The sequence below is a fragment of the Chelonia mydas genome, chromosome 12 (assembly GCF_015237465.2).
Source record: "Chelonia mydas isolate rCheMyd1 chromosome 12, rCheMyd1.pri.v2, whole genome shotgun sequence".
NCBI lineage: Eukaryota > Metazoa > Chordata > Testudines > Cheloniidae > Chelonia > Chelonia mydas.
In genome coordinates this window covers 872,004-892,268 of record NC_051252.2, presented here as the reverse complement: position 1 = coordinate 892,268, position 20,265 = coordinate 872,004, and the positions used below count along the sequence as shown (strand labels likewise).

Below are 20,265 nucleotides of genomic sequence, written 5' to 3'. Positions count from 1 at the left end.
CCTTGACTGTGCCAGGACTTCCAGGTCTCCCTGCTTCTTTATCAGGCTTCTTGCATTTGTGTATAGGCACTTGAGATAACTCGCTGATCGTCCCTCTTTCTCAGTATGAGGCAGGAGCCCTCCCCTCTCGCACGCTCCTGCTCATGCTTCCTCCCGGTATCCCACTTTCCCACTTACTTCAGGGCTTAGGTTCACCGGGGGAAGGAGACCAAGTTTAAAGCCCTCCGCAAGCAGGCCGGCTAACCTAGTGAGAAGATGCTCTTCCCTCTCTTCGTTAGGTGGAGCCCGTCTCTGCCTAGCACTCCTCCTCCTTCTTGGAACACCATCCCATGGTCAAAGAATCCAAAGCCTTCTCTCCAACACCACCTGCGTAGCCATTCGTTGACTTCCACGATTCGATGGTCTGTACCCAGGCCTTTTCCTTCCACGGGGAGGATGGACGAGAACACCACTTGCACCTCAAACTCCTTTATCCTTCCCAGAGCCACGTAGTCTGCAGTGATCTGCTCAAGGTCATTCTTGGCAGTATCATTGGTGCCCCCGTGGAGAAGCAGGAAGGGGTAGTGATCCGAGCGCTTGATGAGTCTTGGCAGTCTCTCCGTGACATTGTGAATCCTAGGTCCTCGCAAGCAGCAGACTTCTCGGTTTTCCCAGTCGGGGCGGTAGATAGATGACTCAGTCCCCCTGAGGAGAGATTCCCCGACCACCATCACCCGCCTTCTTCTCTTGGGAGCGGTGGTTGTGGAACCCCCAACCCTAGGACAGTGCATCTCATGTCTTCCAATCGCCGGAGTCTCCTTCTGTTCCCTTCCCTCAGATGTATCATCTAGTCCACTCTCTGCATTAGTACCTGTGGAGAGAACATGAAAACAGTTACTTACCTGTATCTGCGTTGCTGGTACATGGATGTTCCCTTTTTTTCTTCTGGAGGTCACATGCTGCCAAATTTCTTCACCGTCCTCCTGTCCGCGCAGTGCAGCCTGCTCTGAATCTTCAGAACATTGTGTCCATAGAAGCATATCCTGACGTCTGTCCAGGAAATCTTCATTTTCTGTTATGCAACGCAGGGTTGATACCTGTTGCTCCAGACTTTGAACCTTCTCAACCAACATGGAGACCAGCTTGCACTTTGTACAGACAAAGTCGCTTCTGTCCTGTGGAAGAAAGACAAACATGGCACATCCAGTGCAGGTCACAACAGCTGAACACTCCCCATCCATATTACCTTCCTTCTACAAGCTTCCTCAGGAGTTGTAGAAACTACAGAGAAGCTGGCAAGATGTAAGCCTCAGTGGGCTCTCCCCAGGCAAACTCCCTCTGTTAGCTTCTCTGCTGTTTGCTGCTCAGCTGGTTCACAGCTGACTGGCTTTTTGTAACAGTTAGGCCCACTCAAGGCTCACCTGGAACAAAGCACTCCCAATTCACACTTTTCAAACAACCAGTCAAGCACATGGTCAAACTGTCCCCACAACAGACACTCAGATACTCACCAACACAGCCTCCCTAATGCAGCCCTTATTCATGGAAGATAGGTCCATCAATGGCTATTAGCCAGGATGGGCAGGGATGGTGTCCCTAGCCTCTGTTTGCCAGAAGCTGGGATTGGGTGACAGGGCATCACTTGATGATAACCTGTCTGTTCATTCCCTTCGGGCACCTACCATTGGCCACTGTCATAGAACAGGATACTGGGCTTGATGGACCTTTGGTCTGACCCAATATGGCCATTCTTATGTTCCCACCTGCAGGAGGGCCTGGTGCCACACCGTGTGGGCGACATGTGGGTTTCATCTGTCCCGTGCCATTGAGGGCAGCCTGGACCTGGCCTGCTCCTGGACTGTGAGCGCTAGGGACTTGCCCTGAGCCCCTAATCCTGTCCCATGAGCCAGAGCAATTCCTGCCTGTCTGGTATTGGGAAGGGCCCATTCTCCTCAGTCCCTGAGTGGGAGCTGTGCCTCCTGGGTGGCGTCCCCCCTGTCTCATTCCATAGTCCTGTATGTTGTACTCAAGGGGCTTGTTTCCCACCCCAGCCCCCTTCTCCAGGTGCCTCATTCAGACGCCCGTGGCCTGGCAGCTCTGAGAACCCCTGGGTGGGGACCTCTTTGCCTTTGTGCTGCTGGTTCTTCAGTCCACATGGAACCCCTATCTCCCCTCTTGCATCCCCTCTCACCGTGTGTCATCCCAGGCGTAGGGAGCACACTGGCTGTGTCTGTGGGGGGTTAGTCATGTGCTCCTGGCTTCTGCACGAATGGCAGGCACAAAAAGACTGATGGGCCTGGGGCCAAAGGACAGACCTGCTCCTGGATCGGGGCAGGCAGAGTGCACTGAATGTAGATTGTCTGGTCCCGCCAATCCCACTGTGCAGAGGGGTTAGCAGTGGAGAGCTGCCTGCACAGATTCTCTAGTGCAGAGAGTGAACGGGGCATTGAGCGGCCGTGGCAGGTGGAGCGAAGTCTGGAGAGGGGAGCTGGGCGTGGTGTGACGGAGGGGAGAGCCCTGCGAACGGGGCAGTGCTGCAGACAACACAGCGCAGCATTTGTGCTGCAGGCTCTGGTGCAATCAGCCTCTGAGCTCTCTCTCTCCGGAGAGTAGGCAGTGGGGGAACGATGCTAAGACGTGTTCAAGGCGAGCTGAGAAGCTGATGCTTTTTCAGAGCAAAACCCATTTCAGCTCCTAGCTCAGTCATGCAGACTTCACGGCTTCAGGCCATTACCCTGCAGCCCCAGTAGCCTCTTTTGCTCCCCGGCCGGGACCATGTTCATGGGGATACGTTTGCCCTGTGACTTCAGAGCCCCTGGGCTGATCTGTGCTCCCCACACTGAGCTAGGTGTTGGTGATGCCAGGGAGCCGCATGGTGCTGAGCTTGGGACTCAGCGGATTGGTCGAGGGACCGATCAAAATGTGTTTAATGTTCACGTCCTTGCGATTGTCTGATGTGCTGGTTCCTGCAGCCCACCTGAGACACAAGGCCTAGAGTAAGTCACTGTATGAATGGGAGGCTGGGAGCAGCTCTGTCAGTGCTCCTTCGTCCTGAACACAGTGCCTCCTGCAGCCCTGCATTTCCTTCCAGCCTCCCCTTTGGCCTCTCACCAAGGTGGGGGTGCTAGGAGCTGGTGTGTCAGTCCATGGGTGCCTTGCTTTAAAGCCGGGGTGGAAGGGGGTGAGGCTGTGACCTGGTGGCGTTCCCCTGAGGTTGGCGAGTGTTCTGGCTGCTGTGCTGCCCTTTGCTACTCTTCTGGATCCCACACAGCTCCTGCGTTCCACACGGCTCCCGGCCTGAGACAAGCGCTCTGGTTTCAGCACGTCCCTACCCTCCTCGCCCTTGAGCCTGCTGGCAGTCTGCTTAGGGCGCTGGGGTTTTGACACCGCCAGAGCAGCTGTCTGGCTGGGTGCCCACTCCCTCATGCTGGCCTCAGTCACTTCCTTTCTTTATCCCAACTGCTGGCGTCCTGGGCTCTGCTAGCAAGAGCTGGCGAGCTCCCGGCTGTGGCCTTATCTTGTGTTCTGCCTCCATGCCTGCCCAGCCCTTCCAGGTCTGCTACCAGGCTGGGGGCCAGGCAGAGCAGGTCTTGGAGCTTCCCCCTTCTTCATGGTGCCTTAAGGCCCAGCACATTCTGTCCAGCTGAGCAGCAGGTTCTCCGGTGCATGCCCCTTTGCGGGAGGCACGGGTACTACTCTGCTGCTTGGCTCATGCTGCTCCCCCATGGCCCAGTGAGTAGAGAGTCAGACCTGGTTCTGTTCCAGTGTCCACGTACCACCGTGGGCACGAGTGGGGAAGCTCCAAGATGTGTATATGTTCACGTCTGCTCCTGCCCTGCTCTGCCATGGTCTGCATGCCCATGCACTGGGCACTCCCCCTTGCTGTGCAATGGCAATAGCGGGGCTCCTCTCCCTTGGCGAAGGTATGCTGCTGGTGAGGGCGAGAGGCAAGTGGTGCTGGGCAGGGACACCCTCCCCCATGGCTTGGCACTTAGTAGGGTCCTGAGTCTGGGCATAGGCACTGCTCTGGCAGGGCTGTGGGCTGGGAGCTGGCAGGGCAGTTGATGACCTTCTCCCTTGTGGAGAAGGTGCTGAATGATCCCTGTGCTGGGAACAGGCTGGAGAGAGAGGGGCTGGAGAAGCAGAATTGGCATCAGAGACTGGAGCATGGAGGGCCAGGGTGGCGGACTCTGCAGGAAAGCAGGGCCCTGTCAGGTGTGCATAGAGGCAGGTGACCCAGCAGTGCAGCCTGCACGCTTCCAGAGGCTGGTGTGAGAGCACCCTCACCTGCCAATGTGGCATGTATGCATGCGAAATCAGGGCCTGCTGCAAAGGCAGGGAGTCTGTTAACAGCAGCTCCCGCTCAGCACGGCCTCTCTCCAGTGTGACAGGCTCCCCCAGTCCGTGTCCTCATGGCAGCAGGCAGGGATTCGGCCCCACCATATCCTGTGATGAGCCGGGCCGACTCCATGGCAACAGGTTTCTTGAGGGAGGCTGCCCCCTGTGTGCTAGCTGGCTCAGCTGGAGCAGGCATGGTTCTAAGCCAGAGAATGGGCACCGAGAGGGGAGCCAGTGATGAGTTCCTAGAGCAGAGCTCCTACACTGAGAGCTTGGGTGTGAGCAAGGGGCCGGGCGCTTTAATCACCACCGTGGTGTGTGGAGAGCTGCTCCGGGCAGGAGTGTGTAAACTTCTAGTCACCACCTGGAGCTGTCTGCACTGGCCCATCCCACTGTTGCCAGCCCGGGGGGATAAAAATTCCATTGTTTTATCAAAATTGAATTTTTTAAATTTAAACCTATTTCAAATTAAATTTGAAATTGACAACCTACATCAAGGCCTAAATGTGTTATATCTATTAAAATTTGTTTAAATTAAATAAAATAAATAATAAGTGGTACGTGGTTGCTGCTAAGTTTTAAAGCAAGTCATACCCCTGACCTGCTGGAAATCATCAGCAAAGCACCTGGAACCAGAGTTTGCTGAAGTGCCAAACCATCTTTTGACAGCAATAGCCTCTTCTGCAAGTGCAGCAAGAATGTTCCTCATTTCACTTTATTCGACCTGGTCAGTTTAATGGCCAGCTCATTCAAAATGAAGAAACCAATTGGGAGTTGAAAAAGCAGGAAGGCTTGTTTTCCTCTTCCAATCTAGGAATAAAAACTAAGTATGACAGGATGAGCTCTGGTAGTTCTAAAATCTTGAAGGACCTGGTGACCAGAAACAATCAGTATAATTTCTTAACTACAGATTATCCTGCCTTTGTAAATCAGTCAGTTTTAAATGCAAGACATGTTTTGATAAACTTTGTGATAAATCTTTCTTCTTATGTAGCCAGCATTTTTAAGGTAGCCGTAGTTAGTTAATAAAACAACACCAGAACCGTAAAATGCTGGATTTGTGCATTTTTAACTTTGAATTTCCATCCAAGTCACAAATTAAAAAATTAATCTAGTGAATAAGAAACGCATCATTCAGCATTTTCTAATATAATAAATGTAAAAATTTTAAGATAAGTTGTGTAAGTTGCTTAAATAAATGTCATTACTCCTGGAGGAATTCTGCGCCTAAAAATTCTGCAACAAAAAATTTAAAATTCTGCACACACCATTTTAAATTTCTACAAAATTCTGCATATTTTGTCAAAATAGCACAATATAATCACACCAGTTTCAATTATTTTTGGTCATTTATTTCAAAATACCTGTCAGGAAGTATGTCTGTAACAATCCAGACAACAAAAAAGATTCAGGAAATGTTTTTTTGACAAATATATTCCTTACTAGGTATATTTATACAGAACTCTGAGTAATAATTCATTTAAACTACAGTACAGAACCGTATTTCCTGCACCCCTCAGAAGCAGTGCAAAGGCTTGGGGGAGTTAGGGGTAATAGAGGAGCTGAGGGAGAGGGAAGTAATTTCTGGGAAGGAACCTGGTTGTGAACTTGCAGGGGGGTTGTGTATGGGTGGGAAAAGTATGGAACAGTTTTTTTTTGGGGGGGGGAGGCAGGGAGGGCTTGATAAGGAGCTTCCCTGATGCAGACCCTGGCTGACTCCTAGCCTCACCCTTTCAGTCAGGCACATCTGCCTTGTCCACACGTGCCCCTCCAGCTCCACTCAGACACCCACTCCCCCTATCCCCATGTGGCCTTACACCCCTCCCCATCATTATGTGGCCCTGCACCTCCCTTCCCCCTTGTGGCCCTGTGCCTCCACTCCCATTCAGCCCCTGCCCATCCTCCCCCACTAGCCCTTATGAGCCCCTGTCTGATCCCCCAGCACCCTCATGCTGTCTTCCCATAGCCCAGGAGTTCTCAAACTGGGGGTCGGGAACCCTTGGGGTCGTGAGGTCATTGATGGTGGGTCGCAAGCTGTCAACCTCCACCCCAAACCCCGCTTGCCCTCAGCATTTATAATGGTGTTAAATATATTAAACAGTGTGTTTAATTTATTAGGAGGGTCACACTCAGTATGAAAGGGGTCACCAGTGAAAAAGTTTGAGATCCACTGCCATAGCTCCTGTCTCCTGACCTGGCCTGACAGGCTCTGTGAAGAAGGCAGGCTCTTTCTCTTCCCTAGCTGGCTGGGTGCTGCTGCTGGGGTCTATTGCCACAGTGCCCTGTGATGGGCAAAAGGCAGAACTGCAGCAACATTTTGGCATTTCTGTACATGGTTTTCTGCACAAAAAATTAAAAATCCGTGAGGCTCATTAATTATGCATGTGCGCAATAGTACAGAATTTCCCCAGGAGTAATTAAATGTGTACAGATCTAGTGCTACCCTCCGGGTTAGCAAAAAACAACCCTCAAAATCAGTGTAAAGCATATATCTGGCTGCAGATCCACATTTCAGTGATCACCAACGAATGAGACTCAGGCTTTCCTTAGAAAAATAATTTAAAAGTACAAATGCAAAACACAATTAAAATTAATTATTTAAGCCCAGGTTTCCTGTTTGCTGCTTTAAATCATGATTAAAATTGGTGATTTAAATTGCTTTGATTTAAATCTCTCCACCCTGCTGACAGCCATGGTGAGGAACTCAAGGCAAAATAATGTTGTGCAGAGATTGCTGGAGTGAGCAGAATGGTGTGGAATGAGCTGCCTGGAAACTAAGGTGGTAAGGGGACTGAGGGAGTGGATCTGGCTGTATGTCTGTGTCCAAGTAATTTGCCTGCTTCTCAGCTAATCTCATTGGCATGGTGCTGCCCACACACGGTTAATGTGTATTTGAAGTCCTCTCCTTGGGGGGGTTCTCACTGCAGTGCCTTTGAGTTTGTTCAGCTGCCACCTTAATGGTGCTGAAGCAGTTTACAGTGTGGTGGGTGCTGGAGGAGTGGCTGCAGCCCTGGACTGGGATTTCGGGGGCTCCCACAGGTGTCAGTCCTGTTCTGTAGTCACAAAGAGAAGTGGGGCTGGTGAATGAGCAGGGAGGGGGTGTCGAGAGTGACCCAGTGCCAGAGCATGTTTTTAGGGGCTTGGCGAGGCAAGAGGTACCACCTTTCCAGTGGGCATTGCCCAGTTACTCCAGCTAGAAACCCCCTGCAGTTTCAGTTAAATTTGGTAGTCCTCACTTCCTGTCCAGGAATGGACTGGTATGGCTGTGCACTGCTAGGCTGTGCTACACCCGAAAGGCGGCAACAGTGCCATGCTGGGTGAGGTGGTGTGGCACGCTAGGAGTTGGAGGGCATTCTATGGGCGTTGTTTCTAAGAGGAACCATTGCAATCAACTTGCCTATTTACCTGCGCATCAATATTCTAACTCGTCAGCCAGGTCCTCTTCCACTTGAATGTGCCTGTGTATCCCCACCCCCACATGGCACGGTGCCCACCAGACGACCTGCTTCGGTATGGGAAACCTTCTTCTGGGCACACCACACAGCTGTGAAATCCTAGCAGAAACCAGCCCCAGCTGCCACCAGACCTGGAGCAAGCAGCCCCTTGCATAAAGCTCACAGGGCAGCCAGCGTGCGGAGGGGGTCCAGCTGCGCTTCACGCTTCCCGAGGCTCATTCAGGAATTTCACAGAAGCCTGCAGTGCCTGACGGGATGCGCCCAGGTCTTGGGCTGGGCGGAGCCTTGTCCAGGCTGCTAACAGCTGTGAGCATACTCGGCTGGCTGAGCAGGACGGGGGAGAATGGCAGCAGAGCATCTACGCCAGAACACACCCATTTCCAGCCAGGACGAGGCTGCAGCCAGCCCCTGCTCTGCTAGAGAAGCAGACTAGCCAGGCTGTCTTCCTGCTGCCCAGAGACCCCGAAACGCACTGCTGCAGGTCCTAGTAGAGGGCGAGTAGGGCTCCTCCGCACTGGACTCAGCGTGGCTCCTAAAGCCCTGGAGGCCAAGTGGGGTTGTTGGCTTGCACCCATGCTGCAGTACAGGTGGTCCTGGTGCTTTTCAGGCCCTGCCCCCAGGACCCAATCTACTAGACACAGGTAAGGGGGGCTGGCCAGGAGAGCAGAGCCTACCTTTAATGACCCTTGGCCAACCCTCCCTCCCTGTGGCATTTACATAAAGACACCCACTGAGCTGTCTCCCTGTGGTTTGGTCTCTCACAGCCCCACGCCCCACCCAAGTTCTGTGAACCCGTTCAGAGCCTGACTGGGACCTGGGTCTGCAGCCGAGCAGGGCAATGGCCTTGCAATTTATAACTATTCCCTTTAAAACAGAGGCCTGCAGAGCCCAGCGCAGGGATCCCACTGGGGACTTGTCAGCAGCCTGAGTCTCTCGTGTAAACTGTCTGGAGTGCAGCCCTGCTGGCTTCCATGGCTAGCACTGCTGCTGTGGGAACAAGGAGGTAACCCCCCCCCCAATGCCAGGGACTTGCCAAGTGGCAGCAGCCCAACCATTAAGGGCAGGAGGTGATGCAAAGTGCAGTTACACCGGCATTTGGTGCACAGAATCTGAGTTAAACGCAGGTTATTTGGCTTCGCTACCCCCGCTAAGCCGGCACTGCCAAGGTGGGCCGGCTCCGGGCATTGGGCCGGCTCCGGGCATTGGGCCGGCTCCGGGCATTGGGTCTGCACATCCATTTTGTTTTCAGGCCAGTGAACCCTGCCAGTTTGACCGCCCTGCGGCTGTAGTCCTCAACACAGAGGCCAGGTGGAGCCCGGGGCAGTGGTGCCAGCCCACGCTGCCCTCCCTGGCAGCAATCGCCTACACTCTGGTACAGTGGGAGCAGGGCCCCGTTGCATTGGACTCTGTACAGCCTATTCCTGAGCTCAGGGACAGCAAGAACAGCCTACCAAGGGAAATGGGGGGTTGGCACAGCTGGGCGAGCTACGGAGGCCTGCTTGACTGTGATCCGCACTTGGGGTAGAGGGAGGGAGTAGGGCAGGGGGCAGTCGCAGCTCCTCACCTGCCCAGCTGTGGTCAGCGCCCAGGAGTAGTTGCTGGGAGAAGGGGGCGGCTGTGAGGGTTAGATTGTGGTGAAAGCGGGAAGGGGTGTACACAGGTTCTGGCATGGCTGTCCAGGTTGGAAGAACTGTGGGAGGCGATAGGCCGGCTAGCTATGGTGGGCTGGCCTGGGAGCTGTGGGAGGGTCAGGGCAAGCTGTCACTGGGGCAGGAGGGGGCTGAACAGTGTGTGGGGCAGGGAACCAGTCTGGGCTGCAGCCAGCCCACAGTCACTGAACAAACAGTGCTGCGGCCCGCAGAGGCCAGCATGATCTCCTCTGGGGTCACTCCCATGGTGTTCGTGGCCTGGCTTGGCAGTGGCTCTGGCCTGTGCGCTGATGCTGGCAGGCTTGGGGGGGGCGGCACTGGCGCTCTCTGTGCTGGGGGGTGGCGCTCACCCATCAGCCGGGATGGGGAAGCTTGGACCCGGTGCCAGCTGCCCAGTGCTCTGAGCAGAGCAGCGGCAGTGCAGGTGCTGGGAGTGTTCCTGATCTTAGCGGTGTGGTGGTGCCAGGGATCTCCGGAGCAGCAGCGCAGCCGGGTGTGTCTTAGGGTGGCTGGTAAGTACGAGCATGGGGCTGGCTGCAGGGAGGCTGCTTTGGTGCCAGCCCTGCGCTCTCCTTGCTGGTGCTGCCTCCCAGCTCTGGGGCGGGAACATGCCATGGGAAATGTTGGCAGCCCTGCCCCCTCTCTGTGATTGACTGGGCCGCAGCTGGGCAGTCTGTGCTCTGGTTAGCCCCCTGCTAGGACTGGGGTGAAATGCCAGGGGAGCGCGGGGCTGTTGTCAGGCGCCACCTGCCCCTCCGCACCCTCCCGCTAGCGCTGTGCAATCTGGGCCAGCTGTCCGTGCCAGGACTGTGCTGGCACCACACCTTCCCCGTCACGTGGGAGTCCCTGGTGCGCCGTGAGCGGGACTGGGTCCCTGGGAACTGGAAATCAGGTCAGGGGGAGGAGACTGTCTGCATCACATGCTGGGCCCCCCTTGTCCCAGGGGGACGGATTAGAAAGCCCAGTTTCATTGTTGCTGGGCAGCTCCACACCAGTGCTGCTGCCTCTATTCCTGGCAGTGTTCCTGCTCCGAGAGCCGGGGGCTGGAGCGGCGTTCGTCTGCCCTGCTCTCTGCAGCGTCTCTTGCTGGAGTGGCGCAACTCCGAGCTCCCTCCCCAGCCTGGCCAGCATCCCCCTCGTCTTCCTCCTCCCCCGTCCCCCCAGCAGAAGTAGTGTTTTCACATGCTTCCTGCTGGGGTGGCTGGGAAGGGAGGCACTGGGAGCCCCCCACAGCCCTTGCTCCGGCACCAGTCCCTGCAGCGGCTGGGAGCTGCCGGCCAGACACCCTGAATGCTCTGGCAGATGGATGCTTAAATTATATCCTTCCCTGCAGTGCCTACTGGGCAGGTGTGGCCTGGAATCCCTCCTGCTTGGGCTAATGCCGGCACCGTGCTATCCGAGGGAAGCAAACCTCTCTGCAACCTTGGGGTGGGGGTCATGGGATTTCTCTGCCCACAGTGAGCGGGATGGGGACAAAGTCAGCACAGGGTGAGAGGCCAGTGCTGAAAAGCAGGGCTGTGCATGGCTCCCGAAGGCGGCAGCAGGCAGGTAGGGCTCTTGGGGCTGGCGTGCACCCAAAATTCTCCTCAAGTGCTGCACGGAGCAGCTGGCCCCCACCATAATCCGAGCGGGGCTGTCCATCCTGGCACTGAGTCCACAGACGCCCTGGCATGAGTGTCTCCTCTGCTTCCCACCACTGTGTCACCGGAAACCCCTGTGCAGGGGCGTGGTGTGCTGTGGGATGGGGCTGGCTCTGGCTTCCTGAAGCCAGGGCTGGGTTGGCTCTGCAAAGCCCCAACCCAGGCCGGCAGGTCTGTGCCCTGCACTTGTAGCTGGCACCCTCTGTTCATGCTGAGGGCTCCTTGTGTCAGAGCCACGAAACCCCATGGCCACGGGGCTCGGCAGGCTGTCTGTCCAGATGCTGGGAGGCAGGACATGGGGACAGCAAGGAGATTAAAGTTCCCAGGAGAGGGGGCAGCCGGCTTGCTCCCGGCGTGCTAACAACTCAATCTGCATGGCCTCCGCCAACCCCGGCCACTCCCCAGCAAGGACACGGGGATGCCTTCGCTGGTTCATGGGGGCATGTGAATTCAGAGGCTGGTTTTGGCCCTTGTGAAGATGAGGAGCTGATAGCACTGGCATAAAGCAGTGCACTGGTTGAGCAGCCTTTGCCATGCCATGGCTCCCCACACAGCTCTGCCAGACCCCTCGGGGCCAGCCAGCAGCCCCCTGCCGTTCCAGCCCAGACCACACCTCCGCCATGGGAAAAACTGGCCCTTTGCATGGGACTGAGCCATGGCCCGAGTTGCCAATTAGTCTGAGATTCCCAAGCTTATCTCGTGACTGACTCGAGACCCAGTTCCAATGGGCAGAGCCCGCCCAGCTGATGTGATCTGGGCATGGAAAAGCAGCACAGGTTTGGAAGTGGTCCTGAAGCGGGCGGTGTCTGGGCTCTCCCTGGGGGTGATTCTGCCTCGCTCGCTGGCATTTGCCCGGCCGGCAGTTGGATTTCTAACCCGTGGCCAGATGGGCTGGGGAATTGAGCGCGTAGCAGCTGGCGTGCTATCGCTTTTGTCTGTGCAGGGGGGCAGAGCGCAGAAAGCCTGTGTTCTTCCTGCCAGGTCCTGGGAGCTGCCAGCACAGTCTCAGGGCGTCCAAACGCTGGGGGCCTCCTCACCCACAGCACGTGCTCTTGCTGCTGTGCCTGGCCCCTGGAGAAAGCAGCCCTTCGGGGGCAGGGGTGCTTATTTCTCCTTCGCCAGCGTGGCCCAGAGCTAACCCACTTCCCTGCCTGGCGTGTGTCCAGGTGATGCAAGACAAGGCTCCAAGCAGCATCCCTGTCGCAGCCAGACTCACTTCAGGGTCCAGGTGCAGCCTTATCCCCCCAGATCAGCCGCTGGCCTGCCAGAGAGATGGGCCCTTGGGCAGCAGGACGGCAGTTGGGGGTGAAGGGGCTGCTGGTGACCTGCGTTTCCTACTGGGCCCGGCTCTGGCATGGCTGCTAAAGCTGGCTGAGGAGCCTTAGTGTTGCAAGTCGCTGTGTCTAATCCTCCGTGCGGGTAGGAAGTATGAGCTGGGGAGTCTGTTTATCTACCTTTGTCCTGTGTGGCCTCAGCCAGGGCACTCTGTGCCTCAGTTTCCCCTCTGGTGACCTAGGGACAGTGGTTCATTAGCTCGCAGTGGTGCTTTGAGGTTTCCTTTGTGTCTGCACAGGGCAGTAGAAAGACAGTTACTCAGTAAGCATCCCCAGGGGTACAGGACTCTCCTGGCACCCCCAAGGATCGGGGCCACATTGCATTCTGTGGGGATGTGGATCACCGCCTGTTTATGCAAGGGGCCCAGGTGCCACGTGGCCAGTCCAGAGGAGAATAGGACAGGTTGTGGGGAAAGGGAGATGCTCCTTGCCCTGCAGCCAGCCTGGCCATAGGGCCAGCTCCTGTTTGGGAGGCCCTGTTACTTTACTGGGGCATGGGGGCTGCTCCCGTCCATCCTGGGGTCAGAGCTGCATGGAGATGTGACCGATGCAAGCTGTGTGCATCCTGCATCTGGTCCCCCACCTGCCCCATGCAGCAGCCTTCGCAGGGCCCTAGTGCCCACAGCCCCCCATGCCCGCAGTGATCAGTGTCGGGGGTGAGCAGACAGCGTAGCAGGGTGGAGCTGGGGCCTGGTGCTTGGCCCGTGGGAACTGCTCGCTGGGGACAGCAGTTGCCCGGCGCGCTGTCTGCCTCTCTTCTCATTTCTCCTCTTTTGGCCCCTTTTAGATGACGTGCTGACTAAAGATGCAGGCGAGTGCGTGATCTGCCTGGAGGAACTTCTGCAGGGGGACACGATAGCCAGGCTGCCCTGCCTGTGCATTTATCACAAAAGGTACCGAGCCAGGCATGCACCACTCCCTGTGGAGCGGAGGGAAAGGTGCGGGGCTGGCTCAGCTTTGCCTCTGCAGCAAGCCCCAGGCAAACCCTTCCGTGTCCCACTCGCCCAGGGCACACACCCACAAGCCCCTTTTCCCCTCCACCGCATCTCAAACAGACACTGCCACTAACTAACTGCGTGACCTCAGGTCCTTCCCCTCCCCGTGCCACTGTGGCCCTCGCTGCCAGTGGTGATGTTCCCCACGCCATGTGTTCACTGCCAGGCTTCAATGGCTGTGAAGCGCTGGGGAGCCCTGGCTGCACCCCCAGGAGCTGGGCAGGGTCCCACGCTGGCTGCGGGAAGCGGCTGCTGCCCCACGCTCTCGGGGAAGGGAGAGAGGCTGGAGACAGGTATTTGCACCTGGTGGCATCGGCCCCAAACACCAATTTCACCCTCCTCCGTATAATATCAGAGCTAATTTTGATTCCATTAGGCGTCTGATTGCAGGCTCTTGAGTTGATTTCACTTTGGCCCAATGGTGCACCAGCACTGAGGCTCCCCCACTATGAGCTGAAATCACTAAAAGCTAAAATAACTAAGAGCTGAAATCACTGAGTGCTGTTAAGGGGGGGGCTAAAGATATTTTTTTAAAAAGGGGGGTGGGGGGAGGGATAGCTCAGTGGTTTGAGCATTGGCCTGCTAAACCCAGGGCTGTGAGTTCAATCCTTGAGGGAGCCATTTAGGGATCTGGGGCAAAAATTCGGGATTGGTCCTGCTTTGAGCAGGGGGTTGGACTAGATGACCTCCTGAGGTCCCTTCCAACCCTGATATTCTATGATTCTATGACCTGGGGGGAATAGATGGGACGGGCGAGTGGGGTTTGTTGCATTCCCAGGGGGAACTGATTTCCTTTCCCATACCCCTTTGCTCAATGCTGAGCTCCTGGCTACTAAGCAAATGTTCCCGGACCCATCTGCGTAGTGCCCATCAGTGCCCTGGCTGCTCCTGGGCGTAGCCGTAGGGTTAAAGCCTCTCAAAGGGCTTCCTGGTTCACTGGTTGCCACTAGAGGAACCCCCAGGGGATCAGACCGCAAGAGCTCAGCCCCTTAGCCGCACCTCCTTCCAGTGGCACGGCAGCCCCTAGCACCATGCTGGGCTATTGGCTGAGCCCTGGGCTAGGGGGAAGCATACCCCCATAAGTGACAATACCCTGATTTGCCCGTAAAGCCCCCAGCCCAGGCAGGCCCTGACCCTGACCCTTAGCTCGTGACCTCTCTGGCATTGCGGCATAAGGCAGTGTGCCTGGAAGAGAGCATTTCCCCAGAGAGGAAGAGGACAGAACTAATGCAGGGGAGGCTGTGAGCCAGGCCCGGTGGCACCTGTCCTGAGCCTGCTCCAAGGACCTGCCTTCATGGCAATCGCGGGCACTGTGCTGAGGCCAAGCTGCGCATGTGGTGTACACGTAGATCCCCGTCTGTCCTCACAATGCTGAGACAAAGCAGCAGTGTGAACGAATCCGCCAGCATCGAGTGAAGGATTGTGGAACATGGCTGCTTTGGCACCCTTCTGTCTGTCTGAGCCCCGTCACTGGATTATCTGAGCACGAAAGCTTATGCTCAAATAAATTTGTTAGTCTCTAAGGTGCCACTAGTACTCCTTTTCTTTTTCCCAGCCTTCAGGAGGATAGATCCACTGGGGGGCAGAGCAGACCCCCATTGGACAGATAGTGAAACTGAGGCACAGATTGACTGGGGGACTTGTCCAGATACCCAGGGAGTCTGTGGAAGAGCAGGGAATTGAACCTGCTCTACCGAGTGCCTGGCTAGTGCTCTGACCACAGCCCCACCCTTCCTCTCCTAACAGTGGCTACCCTGGGTGCTGAACCAGGACTCCTGGCATGGCCAGCACGAGCCACCCCCTGAGCCACCTCAGAAGCCTATAGCAGAGTCTCCTTTACCCCAGCTTTCCACCTCGGGCACAATGATGCAGGGTGCCCCTCCCACCTGCTCAGCAAGTCCTTCCCTCCTGGCACTCGGCTGGCAGCGCCGGGGTGAGAATTCTGGGCATCTCGTCTAGAAAAGCTGCCTTATGAAGCAGTTTGAGCCGAAGGAGGCACCTGGCAGAGCAAGTCCGCTGCCTGCTCCATGGGTACTAAATGACGGTCATCTCTCTCTCCCCAGCTGTATAGATTCGTGGTTTGAAGTGAACAGATCTTGCCCAGAGCATCCTTCTGATTGACCTGCTGGGCATGCCTGCTGACTTCTTTCTAAGGTGAGGCTCTTTCTAACATAGGATACCCTGACCTGCCTCTGGGTTTGGAGCCAAAGGGATTTGTAGCTCCTGGATTTCTGCTCTGTTGTGCAGCTCTGTGATGTATAAAGAAGGCTTTGGAGCAATGTATATGTCCTATAGGTTTCTTTTACCTTAGTGGTGTCAAGTCTGGATGTTGAAGGATCTATAGGAAGTCTTAGAGGTGGTTAGTGGAAGCTCATACACCTTCACTAGAGAGGCAGGAGTGAATGAATTTTTTAAAATTGCCTTTCTTCCAAGTGTGTGTGAGTCACTGGAATTGAATAGTAAACCAACCCCAAAGCAAGTATTCACCTGTTTCAGGATCTCTCCTCCCTGGTGCCAGGTGAGAGCAGCATTAAATCTCTCCCCCGGGGAGGGAGGCTGATCTCTGGTTGAGCTGTAAAGAAAATGCTTTGTTTTGCAGTGACAGTGTCAGAGCACTGAGGTCAGAGTGCTGGGCCGGTGTGATTTGAAATAACCGGGGCTTAGTATGAAAAGCAAATTGGGGTCATTTGTTTTTATCAACGTTCAAAAGCAAAGTATCATTTTAAGTGTGGTTCTGCTGCTCAAAATGACACTAAAAATAGCTACCTCTTTCTTATCTCATCGTGGGCATCTGCTGAGCTGCTGGCTTCTGTGGCTAAGAGATGGGTCTGCTGGCTCTGTGGGGCCAGCCCTGTCCCGGGGGAGGGAATGGCGGCTGTTCCTTCCTGTGCATCAGCACCAGAACTGAGCCCTCTGTTTTAATCAGCTGCACCTGTGCAGAGCTCACTCCTAGTGCCTGCGCGGGGTCCCGGGGCACAGCACATGGCCTGCGGCGCCTGCCCTCCTGGTGGCCATGTCCGAGAGGGGAAGGGGCTGACGGGGAGAAAGTTGTTGCTTCAGCTTGTCCAGTGAGCCACTTTATAGGGAATGGCCGAGTGAGGACAGCCGGAGCTCCCCGCCCCGTGCCAGGGCTATCACTTGCACCATCTCCTGTGTCACTTGGGATCCAAGCAGCACTGCCAGCAGGCAGGGCAGGGTCCACCTGGCTTCACGCTGGCCATGCTGGGAGAAGGGCAAAGGGCTGACCCTTGAAATTGGTCGACTGTGTAAATGAAGCCGGACATGTTCAGCGGGAGGTTCCAAAGCTCTGACTAATGCAAGTGAGAGAATGTCCCTCCTGGCTGAGGTGATCCGAGCCAGCTAAGAAATCGGGACTCAGTTTCCCTAGGCAGATTGGAGAATCCCACCTTGTGTTCGAGGGCTTGTCCACACAGCCCGGCAGCAGGGACCACGGGGGCGAATTGCAGCACTTCTGAAGTGGTGCGCTGTAACTGCTCTATGGTGACTCCGCTAGGGTGAACTAAAAGGCACCAAGGTCACGTTCACTAGTCCTGTTTGAAACGGGGCTAGCTTAGCACCAGCTCGGTACCTTTTAGTTCACCTGAGCAGGATCTACACGGGGCAGTTACACTTTGGGGGCTGCCATGATGTGCACTGCGGGGCCATGTAGATGTAGCCTCAAGTCCAGCGTTGTCCCTTAATAACTCCTTGTCCTCCAGGGATCGGAACGCTCAGCAAGCACGAGTTGAACCCTTTCCTGGTGACTGCACAGCTCCCTGCTTGTGGGAGTGTGTCCCTTCTGCAGCATGGGTGGTGGAAGCTAGACGTGCACACGCTGCCACGCACTGGGGGCGGCGGGTCTGTCTGAAGGCCCATCTGCATGCACACTGAGCACGCAGCCATGGGGTGCTGTCAGTGCACTCCACCATGGAGCTGGCCTGGCTGGGCGAGGCAGGTGTGGTGACATTGGGTTGTCGCTCTCTCTCTACAGGGCACCTTGCTGTACCTGCCACTCATCCTCTCCCCTTCCCACCCGCCGCAGCCGGAGTTTCGGGATGACTCTTCAACTCCTCAAAAACCAGAAACTTGAAGGCACTTGAATGCTGCAGTTTTTTTTTTAAATTTAAAGGGAAAATCAATACAGGCGAGCCTGTCCCTGCAAGCAGAGCTGCCTGCTCTCCATACTTTCACCTCCACAGCACCTGACATGGGGGGAGAAGAACCTGCCAACCAAGGGAGAGGAAGCAGGAGCAGTGAATTGCGACCCTGAAATGAAATTCCATCATGATGTTTGGCTCAAGGGCCTTTTCTTCCAGCCGCGAAAGGAAAGCTGACCTGGGACAGAGGTGTCACGGGCCGACTGGCCAAACGGAGCACGCGTTATTTATTCCTATTGAAACCCCGGTGAATTCCTGTATCCCTAGCGAGCACCTCTGCTCTGGGCTGGGCCTGGCACCGTGAGCCCTGCTCACTTTTGCACTGACTACGGATTTTTTTTTTTTCCCTTTGAGGACACCAAACTGTAATCAGCCGAGCATGACAGGAGACGAACGGCCCCCAGCAATGGGGGCAGTTTCTGTTCACCTGCAGGAGGCATTGTAGGTCTGTCTTTAAAGTGTTTACAAAAAAACGAAACCGTTCAGTGTCGACTGGTGTGTTTGCCTGCTGATGTTTACGGACGGACTGATCTTGAACTGGGCTCTCAACGCTCAGTGACTGAAATAGCCAGATGCCACCCGAAAAGCTTTCATCCCCTCTCCTACCGCCTTCCACTCAGCCTCATGATACCTAGTGGCCAAAAAAAGGATTCCTTATTTCTTTTCATGAGTCTCCACTGAACTTTCCCCTCCTTTTTTGTGTGTGTGTAAGGGGGGGAAGGTTTCATTACAGTTAAAGGTTCAAAAGTCATGCACATCCTGCAGAGACGCTGGATCCTTTTTATTAGGAATTTTTTTGTTCTAGACAGAAAAAGGAAAGAGGTGGGATTTTATTAAAGCAACCCCTCCCCCCCCAACCTGCTGTTGAGGAGAGCAGCACATGGGAGGAGCATTTTAGCCGTGGCAAAAAGTTTCCCAGCGGTGGGCTTGGGCCTTGCCGGAAAGGTTTCTGTATTTATATATTAAAAAAAAAATTAAAAATTAAAAAAAAAAAATTGTTTGGAGCTTGGGGGGGGAGGGGAGCTTTCTTCATTAGTCCAGGTGTTTTGATATGGTATTAAAATACTGTTCAATAACCTCCTCGCTGCTTTATTTCAATGGCATTTGTGAAGCAGTGTGGCATGGGAACAGGATGCTGCCAGGGCCCTGGCACCAGGTGAGTGGGGCTGGAGCGGCAGGATGCCCTTCAGTTGCTGCAGCTTACATGTGGGGGTTGCTGGGTATGGGGTGGGGTGTCCTTGTTCGGGGCATTGAACAAGGATGAATGGACTATAAGGTGGATAGAAAGTTGGCTAGATCGTTGGGCTCAACGGGTGGTGATCAATGGCTCCATGTCTAGTTGGGAGCCGGTATCAAGCAGAGTGCCCCAGGGGTCGGTCCTGGGGCTGGTTTTGTTCAATATCTTTATTAATGATCTGGAGGATGGTGCGGATTGCACCCTCAGCAAGTTTGCAGATGACACTAAAGTGGGAGGAGTGGTAGATACGCTGGGGGATAGGGATAGGATACAGAAGACCCTAGACAAATTGGAGGACTGGGCCAAAAGAAATCTGATGAGGTTCAACAAGGACAAGTGCAGAGTCCTGCACTTAGGAAGGAAGAATCCCATGCACCGCTACAGACTAGGGACCGACTGGCTAAGCAGCAGTTCTGCAGAAAAGGACCTAGGGATTACAGTGGACGAGAAGCTGGACATGAGTCAGCAGTGTGCCCTCGTTGACAAGAAGGCCAATGGCATACTGGGCTGGATTAGTAGGAGCATTGCCAGCAGATCGAGGGACGTGATTATTCCCCTCTATTCGGCACTGGTGAGGCCACTCCTGGAGTATTGCATCCAGTTTTGGTTCCCCCACTACAGAAGGGTTGTGGACAAATTGAAGAGTCCAGCGGAGGGCAACGAAAATGATTAGGGGGCTGGGGCACATGACTTACGAGGAGAGGCTGACGGAACTGGGGTTATTTGGTCTGCAGAAGAGAAGAATGAGGGGGGATTTGATAGCAGGCTTCAACTACCTGAAGGGAGGTTCCAAAGAGGATGGATCTAGACTGTTCTCAGTGGTGGCAGATGACAGAACAAGAAGCAGTGGTCTCAAGTTGCAGTGGGGGAGGTCTAGGTTTGATATTAGGAAACACTATTTCACTAGGAGGGTGGTGAAACACTGGAATGGGTTACCTAGGGAGGTGGTGGAATCTCCATCCTTAGAGGTTTTTAAGGTCAGGCTTGACAAAGCCCTGGCTGGGATGATTTAGTTGGGGATTGGTCCTGCTTTGAGCAGGGGGTGGGACTAGATGACCTCCTGAGGTCTCTTCCAACCCTGATATTCTATGATTCTATGATTGGATTGGACAGTGCTGGTGAGGGGGTGGGGCTAAGGGCACTAGATCCCCCCACTACTGCTCATAGACACATAGCCAAAGGCCACAACAGGGCATCGTGATCATCTAGTCTGACCTGCACACTGCAGGCCACAGATCTTCACATCCTGTGATAAACCTCTAGCCTCTGGCTGAGTAACTGCAGTCCTCAGTCATGGTTTAAAGACATCAAGTTACAGGGAATCCACAGTTGACTCTAGTTCAAACCAGCAAGTGACCCGTGATCCGTGGGTCTCAGCCAATCTGACCCAGTGGAAAATTCTTTCCCAACCCCAAATACAGTGATCAGTTAGACACTGAGCATGTGGGCGAGACCCACCAGCCAGACACCTGGGAAGGAAT

General features: G+C 54.9%; 1 protein-coding gene across 1 annotated transcript in view; it reads left to right on the top strand.

Annotated features, from left to right (window-relative positions):
• ZNRF1 (zinc and ring finger 1) overlaps positions 1–18,623 on the top strand; it is a 94,520-nt gene extending 75,897 nt beyond the window's left edge. Inside the window, exons 3-5 of the mRNA XM_037878188.2 lie at positions 13,183–13,288; positions 15,454–15,544; positions 17,382–18,623. Of these exons, the coding sequence (XP_037734116.1) occupies positions 13,183–13,288; positions 15,454–15,511 (164 nt within the window). The 3' untranslated portion in view covers positions 15,512–15,544; positions 17,382–18,623. The remainder of the gene's footprint in view (positions 1–13,182; positions 13,289–15,453; positions 15,545–17,381) is intronic.
• Positions 18,624–20,265: the final 1,642 nt, after the last annotated feature.